We start from the raw sequence: 20,197 nt of genomic DNA, 5'->3' as shown, positions 1-20,197 counted from the left end.
CTCCATCATGGGCCCCTTCCTGTTATAATACCCCTCATCCTGGTATTTGCCCCTCATCCATGACCCCTTCCTGGTATATTGTTCATGTTGAAAACATTTTACAGTAAAAATAAAAATTAACAACTCTTCTTACCTTCCTCCACTCCCACATCTTGCAGAGTCCTCTTCTGGAGCCAGCAGCAGACTTCAGTGTGCGCATGATGTCACTGCCATGTGCTGCTGGTGACTGGCACGCCAACGTCAGCTGCGGACCTCTGTATGCCCGGCCACATGTATTGCAGTTCATGGTCCCTGCGCTGCAATACACTTCAGCTGAATGTGCATCCTCGGACACACATCCAGATAAAAAAGGCCCTGCCATCGGCGCTTCCCCTGTTAATTATATACCACAATGCATTTTACTTTTATCAATATCTTCCCCCTTCCTCCTAATTTTCTGTGTGCCCCTTCTGTCTCCCACTTCCTGATTTACCCCCTTCCCACCCTCCCTTTTTTTCCATTGTGCTTTGTTTTATTGCCCCTATCTTTATAGTTCTGAGGTTATACACCACTATTCTTTTTCCATGATTTGCTGTAACATGATTGGTATAAAGTGCTGAAGTTGCATATCTAATTAAACTTTTGCTTGCACTGATAAAACACAATAAAATACTGGAAATAGATGTAATAAGTAATGTCAATAAATTGATAGTTAAAAAATAATAAAACAAAAAGGTTCCCTACCCAGAACCACTTGTTTCAAGCTTCTTTCAGCCGAATAATGCTTTTAGACCTATACAAACATGTTACTTTTTTAATAAGCAGCACTTTGATGCCAGCTTTGTATATTCCCGAGGCTCAGAATGATTCCAATTGACTTTGGTGCAGTAGCCTTCACTGTCAATGTCCAAAGACCACAAGACCACTACTATGAAAATTTGAAGTGTCATGCCCTTTTTATATCTATTATACACCTTTTTACCATCTTGTTACAACGCAAAGGCCCTAACAGATGTATTTATTGTACTCACTTATATGGCGCTATCATATTCCACAGCACTTTACAGACATTATCATCGCTGTCCCCATTGGGGCTCACAGTCTAAATTCCCCATCAGTATGTCTTCGGAGAGTGGGAGGAAACTCACACAAACAACGGGGAGAACATACAAACTTCATGCGCATGTTTTCCTTGGTGGGATTTGAACCCAGGGCCCCAATGCTGCAAAGTAACAGTGCTAACCACTGAGCCACCGTGCTGCTGAGATGAGTTAAGTTTTCACTTGGCTCATTTTTAACCATGTTTTTATGCATGTCTGAAACCAATGGATACTGATAGGATGGAGGCCAGACGGTGTGCACAGTCAGTTGGGATACAGTTTTTCGGGGAATCTAACGGAAACCCCGGTGTGGAGCACTGTATAAGGGTGAACCTAATTAATGAGATAAAGGTAACCCTATTGCAATATCTCTCGACAACTCCCTTTCATCTCCCCTTCCCTGGGTCAATTCCTCTGCGCTCCCCTCTGACTGCTTTCACTTAACTTGCTTCTTTATTGCAATATCTCGGCTCAGTGAGCTCCAGCAGACACACCATGAGGAATGGAGCGCTCGGTGTTAGGTGCTGTATGGCCATAGACACTGCATTAATCCCATGACATGGAGCAGAGCCCGGCAGTACAGTCTGTACCATCACTGGATGCTTCACAGGCCACTGACACGGCAACAATAATAATGTAATATGAAAGATCTCATTACTGCTGCCATAGAGAAACCCGACAGGGAGGGAAGGAGGGAGGGAGGTGTAAAAGGCCAGCACCCCCTCCTCCTAATCCCCTCCTCGCTGTGTGTTCTCAGGCTTTCCTCTCCGTCCATTTCCATCAGGGATCAAGCTTACAATTCCATCCTGCCTTCCCTTCCCAGCTGCTATTTCTTTCTTCATTTTTCCCGTCCCCTCCCGCATCCTTTTTTTTTGTGTTCGCTTTCGCACATGATCAGCATCCTCGCCCCCTCCGTCATCTGATGAGGATGAGCCTGTAACCAGCGCCGGAGTCCCACGGTCAATCTTCTATACTCTGCTTTTGTATTGATTGTCCTGATGATCTAGAACCCGCTATGTGAGTTCACAACAAATGGAGGACACCCTAAACTAAAGGCTGGAGCAGTAATTTGTTTTTTTTGGGGGGGAACTCTACTGCTGTCATTACTATCTGTGGAGAACTGGTGGCCATCGATGCTGGGCGAAGAAGGGCTGATCACTGGGTTGATGTCTTAAAGGAAGTGCTTGAGACATGAAGAGTTTGCAGTGTGCTGGTTTCTTCTTGCTGTCACTGCTGCTGGAGGTAAGCACAGGTCACAGCCAGGACTACTGTCACACTGCTGGGGGTTGTCCTCAATTATGGATGTCATCCGCTCACCATATTGCGACATGATGTGATATTACAAATTATGGAAAGCAGTTTCTATTCCAGAGATCTCCCAACATCCACCCTCCTTTGTTGCACAAACTGCTCTCCTGGCTTCTATATATGGCTCTAAAATCTTCAGCTAAGGCGCCCAGTGACGCCCTCCTACTATGTCTATACCTGATGAGCAAGGGTGTCACTTCTAACAGATTAGTCAACTTGTATAATTCATTGTGTATGGAAGCATTGGATACATCCGAAATAACAAAATCCCTCTTGACATTAGTTCATGCCTCCCCATCCCCGGTACCTTTTCTCATAGTCCACATTTACATATTTACCAATGATTGCAAAGTAATAACTGCTGCAGAACATCTTTTATACTCTAAAAGAAATGGCACTTCTAAATACTTTTAGGACCACCGTCAGTGCTGTCTTTAAAGAGGCTCCGCAGCAGCTGAGATGTGCATTAGCAATGTAGCTAGGTGTCTGGACTCGGGGGCAAGGCCATCTAAATGTCTTCTTGCTTCTCTTGCCAGCTGCAGCCTTTCCTTTGTTTCATTCATTATTTACAGCAGGAAAAAATAAAAGCCTGTACTCAGCATAGTACGAAATGTAAGGCCTTACTGCTCCTGTACTCTTCCTGCATGTGTGCGACCATTGTTCTCCCAGAGAGCTGTGATTTCTCTATTTTATTCTAAGCACCTTTCTTCTCCCACGCGTTTTACATGCGTTATATTTGCTTACAAGCTAGTTATTATTATGTGACATGTATGGATGCATTGTATTCACTGTGTGAATGGACTAGTGTAACTTTAACTGGTTTGTGCCTCTTACCCTGGAAAGCAGAACAGATTTGTTAAGGCTCGGGGTTATTAATAATTTCTGTTGTTGTCGTGATCAATACTCCACTGTTGTACATGTAAATGAGGTCAAAAAGTGAAATTCAAACAGAGCAGCTGTGTATCCGGTCCGGCTAGAGCAAGGCACAACCTTATAGACGTGTGACGGTTAAGTAAAAGAATGCACTTGTCATTTGACATTTCGGGATGTAGACAACAGGTTTCTAGAAAGAGGTGCTGCCTGGATCATGAATATCATTACAATTATCGATAAATATCCCGCTTCTTCAATCATCAATAAATCTTCCGCGACTCCTTCCGCGCTTCACAATCCCTGAGTTTTATTTCTTAAAGTCACATTTGTGTATTTGTGCCCCACGTCCCTACAGACACCCTTTAAAAAAAAAAAAAAAAAATTGAGCCACAGACAAAGAAACTATGACCCACCTTTATAACGACTTGCATGTCGCACACCATTCTAAAAGACAAGTCCGTTTGGAGGGAATTTTGCCAAATTAAATTAAAAAAACTCACAACTCATAATAATTTGTTGCATTTTGGACTATCCTAAAGTAAGAAGACTAGCTATACACCTGGTTTGCATAAATTTGCATAATTTTCTACTTTAGGTGTTAGCTAAGCTACAGACCACACCCACTTTCAGTACATTATGAGTTATACATTGTTCTAGCAAACATAACAGCGGAACTAAGATGGTCTTTGGAATGAGATGTAATGTATAATTTCCAAATTGGGGAGAACCCCAAATAAACCCTCACTAGACGACCATAAAACATTGGGAAACATGTTGGGGGGAAGCTGGTGCTAAAATTTGTTGCCCTATTCTGTGAATATGTATTAGCATACCGGGTGCTATACACTTTCTAACTATAAATGATCAGGAATGCTGCATAAAATAACTGCAGACTTCTGAGACAGATTAGGGACAAAACATTTGATACCCTTTTGTACATACTTTATTTTCATTCATAGAAATAAAAGTTAAATTTTATGGTCTTCTGGTGGGGGTTTATTTGGGGTTCTCCCCAATTTGGAAGTTATACATTGTTGTCCAAAAGTGCGCCATCATTTGCAACTTTTTTTCATCTCAGTTTATAGCAAATATTTACTTAAACTGTGGTACTTTTCTAATAAAATAATTAGAATAACCGTCAGATCGTTCCTAATGTACATGCATGGGAGAGACTTGACAAGTCACTGGAGAAGGGTTCACCAGACTTGTCGGGCCCTTTTTGTGACTCCAGGCCAGCTTTTCAAACTATGTTTATTCTGAAACTCCACAGCATTTCACAAGTAAAGCTGGCGATACATTATATGGCTGGAGGCCTAATGAGGTTTTGGCTGACACGTTGGCCAGAGGCTTATCTCTGGGAGAACATTGTGATTGGGTGAGAAATTGGACATGCACTATCATCACCTCTTCGGACAATAAATTGGCACCCCATTACCCACTGGACCATTAGCCTTACCTGTCAATATCATCAGGTTCGGTTGATATTAGTCAGATGTGTATGGGGGCTTTAAACTTACCTGGCAACAGTCATGCAACCAGCCCATGGTTTGGACAGCATCAATCTAGTGACAGGTTCCCTTTAAAGTGTGTTGCAGATTGAACAATTGTTTAAAGAACAAACTTCATGCCAACACAGCTATACATATTTTAGTCTACATTTGCTCAGGTACAAACAATCTTTCTTTAAACATAAAAAATCTTTTATCCTACTTTGTGAGGAAAAAAAATCAAACTTTGACAACTTTAAAGGGTGACTGGCTGTGATCGGTCCTTTGAATACTTGTCCTCTGCTTATCAGCCTGAGGGAATGGATCTTTAGGACCCTAGGCCAACGTCTAAAAAACAACCCCACTGCGTTTTCCTTCCTCCATCAAACTTTCCAGTTTGCACAATTTATCCAGACAGGCAATGTTCTCCAGACTCATTATCACTGGTGCAGTCCAGCTTTGCATGCAGCCACTTGGCCATGGACACCCATGCCATGACGCTTGTGGCTCACCATTTTTGTGTTGCTGTTAACACCAGGGAAGGTTGGAGCTCGGCAGTCACTGAGTCATCAGAGTGTTGGTGACTTTGAGGTCAGAGGTGTATCTAGGGTTTCTGGCACCCGGGGCAAGAATTCATTTTGCAGGGCCGCGCTTAGTAACCCGATGTTTACCCTGGTTACCAGCGTAAACGTAAAAAAAAAAAAAACACTACATACTTACATTCCTGTCGCGTCCCTCGGCGCTGTGCTTCTCTGCACTGACAGTGAGCGCCGGACAGCCGGAAAGCAGAGCGGTGACGTCACCGCTGTACTTTACGGCTGGCCGGCGCTCACCAGTGCGGGAAGCCGAAGGCGAGGGACATGACCAGACACCGAGAATGTAAGTATGTAGTGTTTTTTTTTTTTACATTTACACTGGTAACCAGGGTAAATATCGGGTTACTAAGCGCGGCCCTGCGCTTAATAACCCGATGTTTACCCTGGTTACCAGTGAAGACATCGCTGAATCGGCGTCACACACGCCGATTCAGCGATGTCAGCGGGAGATCCAGCGACGAAATAAAGCTTTAAACGATCTGCTACGACGTACGATTCTCAGCAGGGTCCCTGATCGCAGTAGCGTGTCAGACACAGCGAGATCGTAAGGATATCGCTGGAACGTCACGGATCGTGCTGTCCTAGCGATCAAAGTGCCACTGTGTGACGGTACCCTTAGTCATGTACCCACGACTAGCACTAAATTATACTAGGCCCAAACGGATTTCCTGGGCTAGATGCCATTACAAAATAGGAGTTAGGTAAACAGGCGGTGTAGCTTGCTTCATGGGTGGGGTACGCTGCTGAGTATCTCTAAATTCTACTAGGCCCAAACGGATTTCCTGGGCTAGATGCAGTTAAAAATTAGTAATTAGATCAACAGGCGGTGTAGCTTACTTCATGGGTGGGGTACACTGCTGAGTATCACTAAATTCTACTAGGCCCAAACGGATTTCCTGGGCTAGATGCCATTACAAAATAGTAGTTAGGTAAACAGGCGGTGTAGCTTGCTTCATGGGTGGGGTACGCTGCTGAGTATCTCTAAATTCTACTAGGCCCAAACGGATTTCCTGGGCTAGATGCAGTTAAAAATTAGTAATTAGATCAACAGGCGGTGTAGCTTGCTTCATGGGTGGGGTACGCTGCTGCATTGCACCAAATTCTACTAGGCCCAAAATGATTTCCTGGGCTAGATGTCGTTAAAAAATAGTACTTAGGCAAACAGGCAGTGTAGCTTGCTTCATGGGTGGGGTACTCTGCTGAGTAGCACAAAATGCTATTAGGTGCAAAACGATTTCCTGGGCTAGATGTCGTTAAAAAATAGTACTTAGGTAAACAGGTGGTGTAGCTTGCTTCATGGGTGAAGTACGCTGCTGAATAGCACCAAATTCCATTAGGCCCAAAAGGATTTCCTGGGCTACATGCCGTTAAAAATAGCACTTAGGTAAACAGGCGGTGGGTGGCTGGGCTAAAAACAGGCGGTGGGTGGCTGGGCTACTCTGCTGGCTAGCAGGCACTGAAGCTTTGAATCCCAGGCCATAGTATGAGGAAACAACTCTGCAGACGACCCCACCCACCTGGAATTGACGATGGCAACGTCATGTAAAACTCAGCAAGGGGACAAAATAAAAGAGTCTCAATTTTTTCCAAAATTCGGCCACAGACACCAATTAAGTGGCATCTATTTCGCCAGAGTTTTTTTAAAACGGTTGATGAGGTGATTTTCAAAAATCATCAAGCTTTTAGTCTCCCCAAGATGACAAAGAGGTAGAAAAGTCCTTGCGGATCCAGGATTTGTTCATCTTGATGAATGTTAGTCTGTCTACATTGTCACTGGACAGCCGCGTGCGCTTATCTGTCAGCACATGACCAGCAGCGCTGAACACACGTTCAGAGAGAACGCTGGCTGCCGGGCACAACAAGATCTCCAAGGCGCGAGTGGTGAGCTCAGGCCATTTTTCAAGATTGGAAGCCCAAAATGAGCAAGGGTCCAGTTCCACAGTCATGGCATCGATGTTAACTTGGAGATACTCTTGTACCATCCTCTCTAGGCGTCAGCTGTGCGTCAGACTTCTTGTCTCCTGTGGCCTTGCAAAGGATGGTCTAAAAAATCTTGAAACGATTGGAAAAAATTGCTGTTACCACCAGATACGATTTAACTGTTACGGTTTGAGTGATAACTCGATAGTCCCACGGTTGGCAAGTTAGAACTCAGAGATTAACTACGTGCACCACTGGTGTTTTGTGGAAAAGCAGATGTTAGATTCTGTAACAGTCTCTGCTGATACTCCTGCATGCGTGAATCCCTTTCTATGGCAGGAATTATTTCGCCAAATTTGCTTTTGTACTGGGAATCTAAGAGTGTGGCAACCCAGTAGTCGGCATTACTTCAGATTCTGACAATCTGAGGGTCATGTTGCAGGTAGGGCAGCAAGAAGGCACTTATGTGTCTTGTGCATCCAGGAGGACCAAGTCCTTGTTGTCTTGGTGGTGGCGAGGTGAGAATCATGCTTCTTTCGTCTACCCTCTCCCCCCAACCTCGCACAACAGAAATTTGTTCAAGGTCTCCCTCATCTGATGAGTCTTCCATGCCCAGCGCCAGTTCATCCTCCAATTCTTCCTCGCCTCATGCACCTTCCTCAACAGTTTGGCTGCTACCATGTGCCCACGGTAACCCCTCTCCCCCAGACTCCAATGCCAGCCGCGTTGGTGCTGCCAACCTTCTTGACCTTGGAGATATGATCCCTTCCGCATACGACTCCTCCTGTTCCTCCTCCTCCTCCTCTTGTTCCACCACCTGACTCCGAACACTGTGTAAGGTATGCTCCAGCATGTAAATCACTGGAATGGTAATGCTGATTATGGCATCTTCAGCACTAAATATCTTCGTTGCTATTTCAAAACTGAAGGGTGCATAGTTCCCTGATCTGAGACCACTCCTGCAGCGTGATTTGCCCCACCTCTTGATCTCATTGGCCCAGGCTATACGTCATAACTTATTGCACCAGGGCTCGTCGGTGCTGCCACAGTCGCTGCAACATGTGCAGAGTTGAATTCCACCGTGTGGGCACATTGCATTTCAGCGGGTGAACTTGTCCACAGCTGAGAGACTGAGGGCTGGCTGCCGTGCTTAGACGGAGTTGAGTAGGGTGTCCCCGGCAAACTGCTGGTCTGTGAGGAAGGTGCAGGCGGAGAAGTTATGTTGCCTTGATCAAAATGTGGTGTCGATGTCGGAGAGCGCTCAACACCAGCAGGTGTTTCCACTAGGAAATGTCCTGACGACCTGCCAATCACACTGGCTGTTGCGGGTAAAGAGGTGGAAGGTCTGCATCCAAAACCATGTGCGACTGTCACAGAGGATGAAGAGGATGCAGATGCACTTGATGGGGCAGACGGTGGTTGACCCGGCCCACTAGGCCGCATTGTAGCAGAGTAAGCTTCCCACTGTAACTTATGCCTCATATCCATGTGACGGTTCATGCACGAAGTACTCAAGCTAGTGATTATTTGGCCTCTACTGAGATTTTGTTGACAAATCTTACAGACAACATGAGTTGGGTCATCCTTTGCAATGTCAAAAAATGCCCAGGCTATGCAAGGCTTAGAGCCCATGCGAGCTGAAGAGCCAACCCGACTTCTGGTCTGAGGCACAGTTGGGGTTGAGGATGCAGTTGTTGACTTGCTTCCAGTACTCCGTCTCTGTCCAGGAAGGCGCACCGTTACCTCATCATCAGACTCGTCACTAGCATCCTCCTCCACCTCCTCTGCTGACCTCATGGACTGGCGGACTGGGGGTTGACAGTAAGTGGGGTCTACAACCTTGTCATCATCATCCTGTGTGTTCTTACACCCGTCGTCCTCAGAGCCAACCTCTTCCTGCCCCGACCGAAAAGTCAAGTTTTCTTCCAATCAGGTATCTCAGTCTCACCATCATCTTCCTCATTGTCTCCACCAACAGGAGTTACAGTTTGGGAACGAGGGTCTACATTATGATCAGAACCTTCTTCATCTGGGCCTGGATCCGACTCACAAAGATTCTGGGCATCAGTGCAGATCATTTCCTCATCTGGATTCACAGAAGCTCTGGAGCAGACCTCTGATTCCCAGGCTATAGTATGCGTAAACAGCTCTACAGACTCAACCATGTGTGTTACCCCATGCTCAGACGGGCAGCTGGAGACTTTGGAGCTGTGAGGAAGCAAATGTGAAGGGGTGACAACTCTGAGGACTGGAGTAGTTGTGATGTTGAAGTTGACATGGAGGAGATCCCACTTGAACGAGCACTTGATATCCATTCAAGCACCTGCTGTTTTTGTGCCTCATCTGCAATTTTTGGCGATGCTTGTAGCGATGGTTGTAAGAAAGGGATCATATCAGATTGTCCACGAAAAGAAGTAGACATCTTACTTTGGCTGGAAGATGGTCTATCTTATGCAGATGTTACTGTTGCTTTACCACCTACCCCACGGACACAACCTTTCCAACAAGCCTATTCCCCTTTCCACTTTCCACCAGCAGCAGGCCTTTTGCCACTCATTTTTAGTGCTTAACTAATTGGCAACTCTGTATCTGTAGTTGTTGGCACAACAACCGATGGATGAAAACCGAGCAGAACTGAATGGCCAAACTGTGGTACTAGGCCCAAAACTAATAACTGGATTAGATGCAGTGAAAATTGAGATACACAGGCGGTATAGTTTTTTTCACAGGCGGGCTACTCTGCTGACATGCAGACACTGCTCCTAGGCCCTAAACTAATAACTGGATTAGATGCAGTGAAAATAGAGATACACAGGCGTTATAGTTTGTTTCACAGGCGGGCTACTCTGCTGATGTGCAGACACTGCTCCTAGGCCCTAAACTATTAACTGGATTAGATGCAGTGAAAATAGAGATACACAGGCGGTGTAGCTAGTTTCACAGGCGGGCTACTCAGATGACTATCAGACAATGCTACTTGCCCACAAGGATTGGCTGAGCTATATTACACCAAATGCTGTGACAAACACTTGCACAGCCCTGGCACAGACCTGCCTGGCAAACAGTGCTATGAACTGCTGTAACCTACCCTGAAAAGGGCTGATATTACAACTAGTCCCGACTCCTTCTGACCGACTCCCTAAACCTATCTCTCTGACAATTCACTCCAAAAAACACTCTTTTTCTGTATATCGGCCACAGCAGCAGCGGTGTCGTCTAACACTAAGCTGCAGCAGTGAGGAAATGGTGGCGATGGGGCAAATGGCTGGTTCTTATAGGGCAAGGACATGTGACATACACAGCCAATGACACATGCCCTTGCTTGTGTGCATCACATGCACATTGCTGTGTGTGTGCACTGCTGATAGGCTGAGAGACTGCACCGCCCCACTGTAAATGCGGGGAAAAAAAATGGAGATCGGCGTTATTTCAGCACAGATCTATCCCCCGCCCCCCCCCGCCCACTATACACTGAAACAGTCTATTAACAATGATAAACAGTTTTAATGTGCAAATCAAGCAAGGCTTTTTGTGAACGAACAGTTATCAAACAGAAACTCGAACAGCCGAATTTTAAGCAAATTGTTCGGGTTCGTCGAACGACTCGAACACCGCCCAAAACAGCTCGAATTTGAGATTGGCGAACAGTTTGACTCGAACACTGCTCATCTCTAGTCCTGACCTGACATGCAGTGGAAACAATATATGGAATGAAGTGGTAGTTTCAGCTCCTTAAAAATCAAAGTCTTTATTTTCCAAGTTTCCAGCTGTGATAAAGATCTTAATTGATTGAAACGCGTTGCTTATACCTTTCTTTTTCGCTGCCTATGCATCCATGATTTACAAGGATTCTATGACTATGAAGTTTTAACTTGGAAAATAAAGACTTTGAATTTTAAGGAGCTGGAACTACCACTTCATTCCATATATTGTCTCCAAACGTATTATCTGTTTGCCTTGGCACTTTGCTGATTTCAATTTTTGGAGCTGTTGTCTGCATTATGGATAACCCCTTTAAAATGTATCGTTAAGCGAAAGCTGACAATTCAGTGAGTGTTTCCTAGAATCTCATGCGGCCCAAGGCATTCCACTGAGGGGGCTATTTTCTATTTAAATATTTTTAAGCATATGTACACATTAGAGAGCTAAATCTGAATCTACTGTATAATTGTCTAAGGGGTACTTCCGTCTGTCTGTCTGTCTTTCTGTCTGTCTTTTTGTCTGTCTTTCTATCCCTGACGGCCGCGACCAATCAGCGACGGGCACAGTCCGGCCGAGAATTAGTCTCTCCCTACTCCCCAGCCATCAGTGCCCGCTCCATACTTTCCTCCAGTCAGTGCTCACACAGGGTTAATGGCAGCGTTAACGGACCGCGTTATGCTGCGGTGTAACGCACTCCGTTAATGCTGCTTTTAACCCCGTGTGACCAACTTTTTACTATTGATGCTGCCTATGCAGCATCAATAGTAAAAAGATCTAATGTTAAAAATTATAAAAAAATAATAATAAATCATTATATACTCACCTTCTGTCGGCCCCCCTGATACAGCCCAGGCCTTTCCCGCTCCTCGCGACAGTCCATGCATTGCGGTCTCGCAAGATAACGTGTGGTCTCACGAGACCGCTACATCATCATCTCGCGAGACCGCAATGCACTCTTGGGAGCGACGGGCACAGTCCGGCCACGAAATTACCGCTCCCTACTCCCCTGCACTCAGTGCCCCCTCTATACTCCCCCCCTGCCAGTCAGCACCCACCAACCACATGGCTTTCTAGCAGTCCGTTAAACTGACTGCGTTACACCGCGGCATAACGTGATGTAACGCAGTCTATTAAAGCTGCTATTAACCCTGTGTGACAAACTTTTTACTATTGATGCTGCCTATGCAGCATCAATAGTAAAAAGATATGTTAAAAATAATAAAAAATCACGATATTCTCACCTTCCGTCGCCTCCGCAGCAGCTTTTCCTGCAGCTTGCGATGCTCCTGTCCCATCGCTTTGCTGATTGGGCACGGCCAGCCGGCACGACCAATCAGCGACATTGGCGCGGGATTTAAATACGCTTCGCTGACTGCGCGCGGCAAGCCGGCGCAATTAATCAGCAACATTCCCATGGGATTTAAACCGGTTCGCCAATTGGTTGCGCCCTGCCGGCGCGACCAATCAGCGACATTGGCGTGGGATTTAAATTACGCTTTGCTGATTGGTCGTGGCCAGCTGGTGCAACCAATCAGCGACATTGGCGCAGGACTTAAATCACGCTTCGCTGATTGGTCTCGCCCTGCCGGCGCGACCATTCAGCGACATTGGCGTGGGATTTAAATCACGCTTCGCTGATTGGTCGCGATAAGCCGGCGCGACCAATCAGCCACATTGCCACGGGATTTAAATCAAGGTTCGCTAATTGGTTGCGTCCAGCCGGCGCCACCAAACAGCGACATTAGTGCAAGATTTACTATTGATGCTGCTTATGCAGCATCAATAGTAAAAAGATATAATGTTAAAAATAATAATAATAAAAAAATCATGATATTCTCACCTCCCGTCGCCTCCGCAGCAGCTTTTCCAGCAGCTCGCTCCGGTCCCACCACTTCGCTGACTGGTCGCGGACAGCCGGCGCGACCAATCAGCGATATTGGCGCCGGTTTTAAATAGCGCTTCGCTGATTGGTTGCGCCCAGCCGACGTGACCAATCAGTGACATTGGCACAGGATTTAATTAAATCCCGCCCCAATATCGCTGATTGGTCGCGCCCAGGCAGCCCGCCGGGGCGACCAATCAGGGAAGTATGAAAGATTTAATGTTAAAAATAATAAAAAAACAAAAAACCTGCTATTCTCACCTTCCATCGTCCGCCGATGCGCGCGCGGCTGCTGCCAGCTTCTCTTCCCAGAGATGCATTGCGAAATTACCCAGAAGACTTAACAGTCTCCCGAGACCACTGAGTCATCTGGGTAATTTCACAATGCATCTCTGGGAATGGAAGCTGGCGGCAGCAGCGCGCGCATAGGGACAGCTTCACTGGACAACGGAAGGGTGAGTATATAACTATTTTTTATTTTAATTATTTTTTTTAGCAGGGATATGGTGCCCACACTGCTATATACTACGTGGGCTGTGTTATATACTGCATGGGCTGTGCTATATATTACGTGGGCTGTGTTATATACTGCGTGGCTGCTATATACTACGTGGGCTGTTATATACTATGTGGGCAGTGTTATATACTGCGTGGGCTGTGTTATATACTATGTGGCCTGTGTTATATACTGCGTGGGCTGTACTATAAATTACTTGGGCTGTGTTATATATTACGTGGGCAGTGTTATATACTGCGTGGCTGCTATATACTACGTGGGCAGTGTAATATACTATGTGAGCTGTGTTATATACTGCGTGGGCTGTGTTATATTCTCACCTTCCGCATGGGCTGTACTATAAATTACTTGGGCTGTGTTATATATTACGTGGGCTGTGTTATATACTACATGGCTGTGCTATATACTACGTGGCTGTGTTATAGACTGCGTGTCTGCTATATACTACATGGCTCCTATAAACTATGTGGCCTGTGCTATATACTATGTGGCTGCTATATACATACATACGCTAGAATACCCGATGCGTTAGAATTGGGCCACCATCTAGTAATGTAATAATAATGTATGACCTAAAAAAAGAAACAAGCTGAGATGGAAATCTGTAAAATCAAGCCAAATATATACAGTATTTAGAGTTTTCATTCAGAATCGATTATATTTAATGAGAATCTAGACAGGGATGGAGGCTGTGTCTTGTGAAAGTCATTGGCAGAATAGCCAAAAAATATCCAAAAAAGGAAGGATACAAATCTTTAGGATTTTCCTCCTACCAAGAAACTGTTTATAGAGGAGCTACAGGTTATGTATTATAGATATTTTACTGCTATAGTTTAATGTTGAATGGGACATTAAAAAATAATCAAAATGTAAAATGTTGATATCTTGCTTAGAATTCAGATTAGATTTTATATAGCTGCAGTGTTGTCTATTTGCACGGATAAGTATTGTAAGGCCATTAGAATTTGCTCTTCTTAAATGGAACTTGAAGGATCAAGATATGATTAGTTCTTGCCTTCTTATTTTATCCTCGTTTTACCTGTGTTACCATTTTACATTTTGATCAAGTGTTTTATGAGGTCCACCAAGATCAAATTCCATTTTGTCTCTAGTATCCATTATGTGTAACATTCGTTCTCTCTTTGGTAGAAATCAATAAAAGGTTGTCAAAAGCCCAATAATATTATCTTCTCCAATATTGAATTATAGTGCTTGAAGCAATGGGTTTCTTGCAGGGCAGCAGAAGATCATAAGTGCAGTTGTTGTAATGCACAGTACAGTGGGTCTATTCATTCTGGAGATTTTATTAGAAGAGTCGACCAAGGCAGATGCTTTTGGGCTCTGTGTGCCATGAAATCTCCGGCTATGCAAATATAATTACATTGATAATGACGATATCACTTAGATAGTTGTTTGGGCTTTAAAGAGCACTTATCATCAATCTGTGGCTTTTGTTTAATAAGAGAGTAGACAGCCCCAGACTGGTGATTTTATTTAAAATTTTACTGTACAAATTGATCACAAGTGCTCCTAATGACACCCGAAAGGGCCCAACCTTCTCTTAAAGTCTGGCTCAACCATCTCCCAAAGTCTGGCTCAACCATCTCCCAAAGTCTGGCCCAACCATCTCCCAAAGTCTGGCCCAACCGTCTCCCAAAGTCTGGCTCAACCGTCTCCCAAAGTCTGGCTCAACCGTCTGCCAAAGTCTGGCCCAACCGTCTCCCAAAGTCTGGCCCAACCATCTCCCAAAGTCTGGCCCAACCGTCTCCCAAAGTCTGGCCCAACCGTCTCCCAAAGTCTGGCCCAACCGTCTCCCAAAGTCTGGCCCAACCGTCTCCCAAAGTCTGGCCCAACCGTCTCCCAAAGTCTGGCCCAACCGTCTCCCAAAGTCTGGCCCAACCTTCTCCCAAAGTCTGCCCCAATATTCTCCCAAAGTCTGGCACAACCTTCTAACAAAGTCTGGCACAACCTTCTAACAAAGTCTGGCACAACCTTCTAACAAAGTCTGGCCCAACCTTCTCCCAAAGTCTGGCCCAACCTTCTCCCAAAGTCTGGCCCAACCATCTACCAAAGTCTGGCCCAACTTTCTATGTTGTAGGACCCCTGCATGCAGAGCACTTACATAGTAACACAGTAGCATAGTTAGCAAGGCTGAAAAAAGACATTTGTCCATCCAGTTCAGCCTATATTCCGTCAGAATAAATCCCCAGATCTACGTCCTTCTAAAGAACCTAATAGCTGTAAGATACAATATTGTTACGTTCCAGGAAGACATCTAGGCCTCTCTTGAACAACTCAACTGAGTTCGCAATCACCACCTCCTCAGGCAAGGAATTCCAGATTCTCACTGTCCTAACAGTAAAGAATCCTCTTCTATGCTTTTGGAAAACCCTTCTCGCCTCCAGATGCAGAGAATGCACTCTTGTGACCGTCACCTTCCTTGTTATAAACAGATCCTTGGAGAGATATTTGTATTGTCCTCTTATATACTTATACATGGTTATAAGATCTCCCCTCAGTAGTCTTTTTTCTAGACGAAATAATCCTAATTTTGCTACTGTCTCTGGGTATTGTAGTTCCCCCACTCTTGCAGTGAAAGAGTAAGGTCTTGCGAGACCTCAAGATATCTTGCTCTTTACACTAATCCAACGCTGCTGCTGCTTTCCTGAGCTGTTACCCAATGGTAACCACGTTATTGATGTCATTGTTCGGTAACACTGTGAGGTTACCAGGGTGGTAGTCATGGCGAAGGGCTGTTATGTTTCCACACCCTGGCAACCCGCAAAGAAATTACGAAGTCTTATCTGCCGTGTGATGTGTGTGCAGTGCCAGTCACACACTTTTGGGTTAGAGTCCTCCTCAGGTTGTAGCGTCCCGATTTCCATCAGCATCACACAATGATCAGAGTCCAAGTTCATTTTCAACAACACAGCTTTACTCAGCTCATCCAGTTCAGTCACAGGCCTCGCACATAGTTACATAGTTAGTAAGGCCGAAAAAAGACATTTGTCCATCCAGTTCAGCCTATATTCCATCATAATAAATACCCAGATCTACGTCCTTCTACAGAACCTAATAATTGTATGATACAATATTGTTCTGCTCCAGGAAGACATCCAGGCCTCTCTTGAACCCCTCGACTGAGTTCGCCATCACCACCTCCTCAGGCAAGCAATTCCAGATTCTCACTGCCCTAACAGTAAAGAATCCTCTTCTATGTTGGTGGAAAAACCTTCTCTCCTCCAGACGCAAAGAATGCCCCCTTGTGCCCGTCACCTTCCTTGGTATAAACAGATCCTCAGCGAGATATTTGTATTGTCCCCTTATATACTTATACATGGTTATTAGATCGCCCCTCAGTCGTCTTTTTTCTAGACTAAATAATCCTAATTTCGCTAATCTATCTGGGTATTGTAGTTCTCCCATCCCCTTTATTAATTTTGTTGCCCTCCTTTGTACTCTCTCTAGTTCCATTATATCCTTCCTGAGCACCGGTGCCCAAAACTGGACACAGTACTCCATGTGCGGTCTAACTAGGGATTTGTACAGAGGCAGTATAATGCTCTCATCATGTGTATCCAGACCTCTTTTAATGCACCCCATGATCCTGTTTGCCTTGGCAGCTGCTGCCTGGCACTGGCTGCTCCAGGTAAGTTTATCATTAACTAGGATCCCCAAGTCCTTCTCCCTGTCAGATTTACCCAGTGGTTTCCCGTTCAGTGTGTAATGGTGATATTGATTCCCTCTTCCCATGTGTATAACCTTACATTTATCATTGTTAAACCTCATCTGCCACCTTTCAGCCCAAGTTTCCAACTTATCCAGATCCATCTGTAGCAGAATACTATCTTCTCTTGTATTAACTGCTTTACATAGTTTTGTATCATCTGCAAATATCGATATTTTACTGTGTAAACCTTCTACCAGATCATTAATGAATATGTTGAAGAGAACAGGTCCCAATACTGTAAAAGCACAGTAAATCTCATTGATCATATATCCTTTCCTCTGTGCTGTACCTTGTCCTCCTGAAATTTCTTGTTCCCATACCATACCTTCCGGTACCGCAGCTTCCCGACTAGCCAGATTAGTTTGTGCCTGGGATTCCCTGGCCGTTTTCCCCTCCGAGGGCGAAACAGAGAATGGCGCTTTCCAATCCTTCTCAGACTGTAGGTCTCGGACATTCCAGGTCTTCCCACTGTACCTAGCTGCTATTACTCTCTTGCTGCACTTGTCCTCTCGTCCTCATGTAACCTTCGGCCTTGAGGCCCTGGACTGCTGAGCTCCTCTTGAACTTGTTACTGCAACAACCTCACTTCTCATCATCCCACACTCTAACTAAACTCAGGAAGTGTCTCAACTATAACTACCCTGGCTCCTTTTACCCAGAAATCCTCTACTTCTTATCCTAACCTTATCTTATCTCCTAATTTATAGTGCCCCCCACTGTACTAAACTGTATATTACCCATTACTTTTACTAAACCTTACTCTAAAGGTACCGTCACACTCAGCAACTTTGCAATGAGAACAACAACAACGATCCGTGACGTTGCAGCGTCCTGGATAGCGATCTCATTGTGTTTGACAGGCAGCAGCGATCAGGATCCCGCTGTGCCATTGCTGGTCGGAGCTAGAAGTCCAGAACTTTATTTGGTCATCAGGTCAGCATGTATCGTCATGTTTGACATCAAAAGCAATCATGCCAGCAATGTTTTACATGGAGCGAACAACCAGCGAGAACGATAAGTGAGTCGCCGTTACGTCACTGGATCGCTCCTGCATCGTTCTGGAGCTGCTGTGTTTGACGTCTCTACAGCGACCTAAACAGCGACGCTCCAGCGATCGGCTCGTTGTCTATATCGCTGCTGCGTCGCTGAGTGTGATGGTATCTTAACACTATATTTCCCTATCTCTATCTCTAGTCCATAAAGATACATAACTTACACAGTACACAAACATCATAACATTATTTAGAGTATTACTACACAATAAAACAGTACCGCATAACACACCATTTTACACATAAAACGTACCCATTTTATTAGGAAGGAACATGAAGGGGTGCAGGGCATAACTTAGCCCCCCAGCACACCCCTTACAACACCTCGGTCAAATATACGGCACCACTTGGCTAGCACAAAAAGCAAGATTTTGCGAATTCGGCAGAATGTTTATATCTATTTAGTGTTACTCTGAAGACATCTTTTTAAGGTAAGACAATATTATTTTTAAATTAAGTGACTTACAGATTGCCTATATAGCACATTAGCTATGAATTAGTTTGGGCTGTTTAACTGTATAGTGACCAATTCTAGATGATATTGGAGTACTAGATTAATAATAATTCCCTAATACAATATTTTATTTGCAGAAATATATAATGGATATATTTCAGGCTGTTGACATGATGGTGAAATTACATTTTAGACAGGTAGTATAATTTTAAAGGACACTTCCAATCCTACATGACTATCCTTGGCTTGTTTTCTTTGTATCACTTAGTTTACTGGATGCAGCAGCTGTGACAGAATCAGTTTTCTATGCTGCATATTTAGCAGAACTTTTAATGTTAACCCTACCCCCACCACTGCTTGACAGCTTTCTCTGTACACTGTATATTGACAGAAAGCCACTAATCGGTTGTGGGGAATGGTTGGACTAGTAAGCACAAGGAGGCTAGTCAGGTAGTGCTAATCTCATTATAATTAAATACTGTTTTGTTTTTTTTAAACAGAAACACACAGCCCAATAAGTGACACATCCCGGGAATCAGGGTCTCTTTGCCTACATTATGCTGCTCTCAGAACACATAGCAAAAACTTGCTGACTGATTTCCTTTAAAAAAAAAAGAGTGAGCAGCCCAAGACTGGTTATTTTATTATACATTAGTTTGTGTCAAAATCACCCAAAAGTGCAAAGAATGTCCCTGAAAGTGCTTGACTTTCTACCAAAGTCAGACCCGAGCTTCCGTGTTATGGGATTTCAGCATGCAGAGTGTGTAAGGTTTGGCCAGGACCGTAGTCCTGGCCGAGGACACCGGGTTCTCTGTGTCCTGGCCTCCCCTCACAGAAAAATAACATTCTTCTGTCAGCATATATGTGTCTTCTCTCTCTACACCGTCAGGGACTCCTCTGCGGTGCGGTGGACATTCTGTAGTCGTCTTTACAAGAATTGAGACACAGTCCGTTTCAAATGCAAATCGAAGACCTTTATTCAATGCACTTTGCAGAACATTCTTGTCAGAATCAGCATACACATCATGCTCCATACTGTACACATCCTGCATCTTCCCTGTACTCAGCCCCATGTCCTTCAGTACGGGGTAATAACGCCTTAGGCACTACCGCAGCATTCTTCTTGTCCAGACTCACTACTTCTGGATTCTTCTCATCCGTTTCACCCCGGATTTGAGAGTATCTGCCCATGCAATGATCTACCACATCTTGAACCATCTGCTCCCTGTACTTTCCCGGACCGCTACCTTTCTTCCACTCCGAACTGCAGTAGCTCTGCTGCTGTATACTGTCCTTCTGTCCCTATAGGACTCTGAATGACTGTATTCTCCACTTGCAACGTTACGCGGCTGCTGCAGTGTCCTGGGCTTAGAGCCCATGTGGACGCTTCAGGCGCCTAGGCCCTTCTGCACTTCCTAACATAACACACTTGCTTACCACACAGCAGCCTCTCCTACAGTAACCATTTACTTACACTAAGTTTCCATATATACTATAAATGCTATAGTGCCCCCCATCTAGTAGTCAAACATAAACACTACACTTTCCCTATCAAAAGTACAAAATACAATACCTAATATTACAACACTAGATATTC

At 44.7% G+C, this 20,197-nt stretch overlaps 1 protein-coding gene across 1 annotated transcript in view; it reads left to right on the top strand.

Annotated features, from left to right (window-relative positions):
* The first annotated feature begins 1,547 nt into the window (after window positions 1-1,547).
* The window catches only part of VOPP1 (VOPP1 WW domain binding protein), a 176,615-nt gene continuing 157,965 nt past the window's right edge, over window positions 1,548-20,197 (top strand). Inside the window, exon 1 of the mRNA XM_069730175.1 lies at window positions 1,548-2,321. Coding sequence (XP_069586276.1) covers window positions 2,271-2,321 — 51 coding nt within the window. The 5' untranslated portion in view covers window positions 1,548-2,270. The remainder of the gene's footprint in view (window positions 2,322-20,197) is intronic.

This window comes from Ranitomeya imitator, chromosome 6 (genome assembly GCF_032444005.1).
Source record: "Ranitomeya imitator isolate aRanImi1 chromosome 6, aRanImi1.pri, whole genome shotgun sequence".
NCBI lineage: Eukaryota > Metazoa > Chordata > Amphibia > Anura > Dendrobatidae > Ranitomeya > Ranitomeya imitator.
Note: the sequence above shows the minus strand (reverse complement) of the source record. Positions and strands in the feature narration are given on the sequence as shown.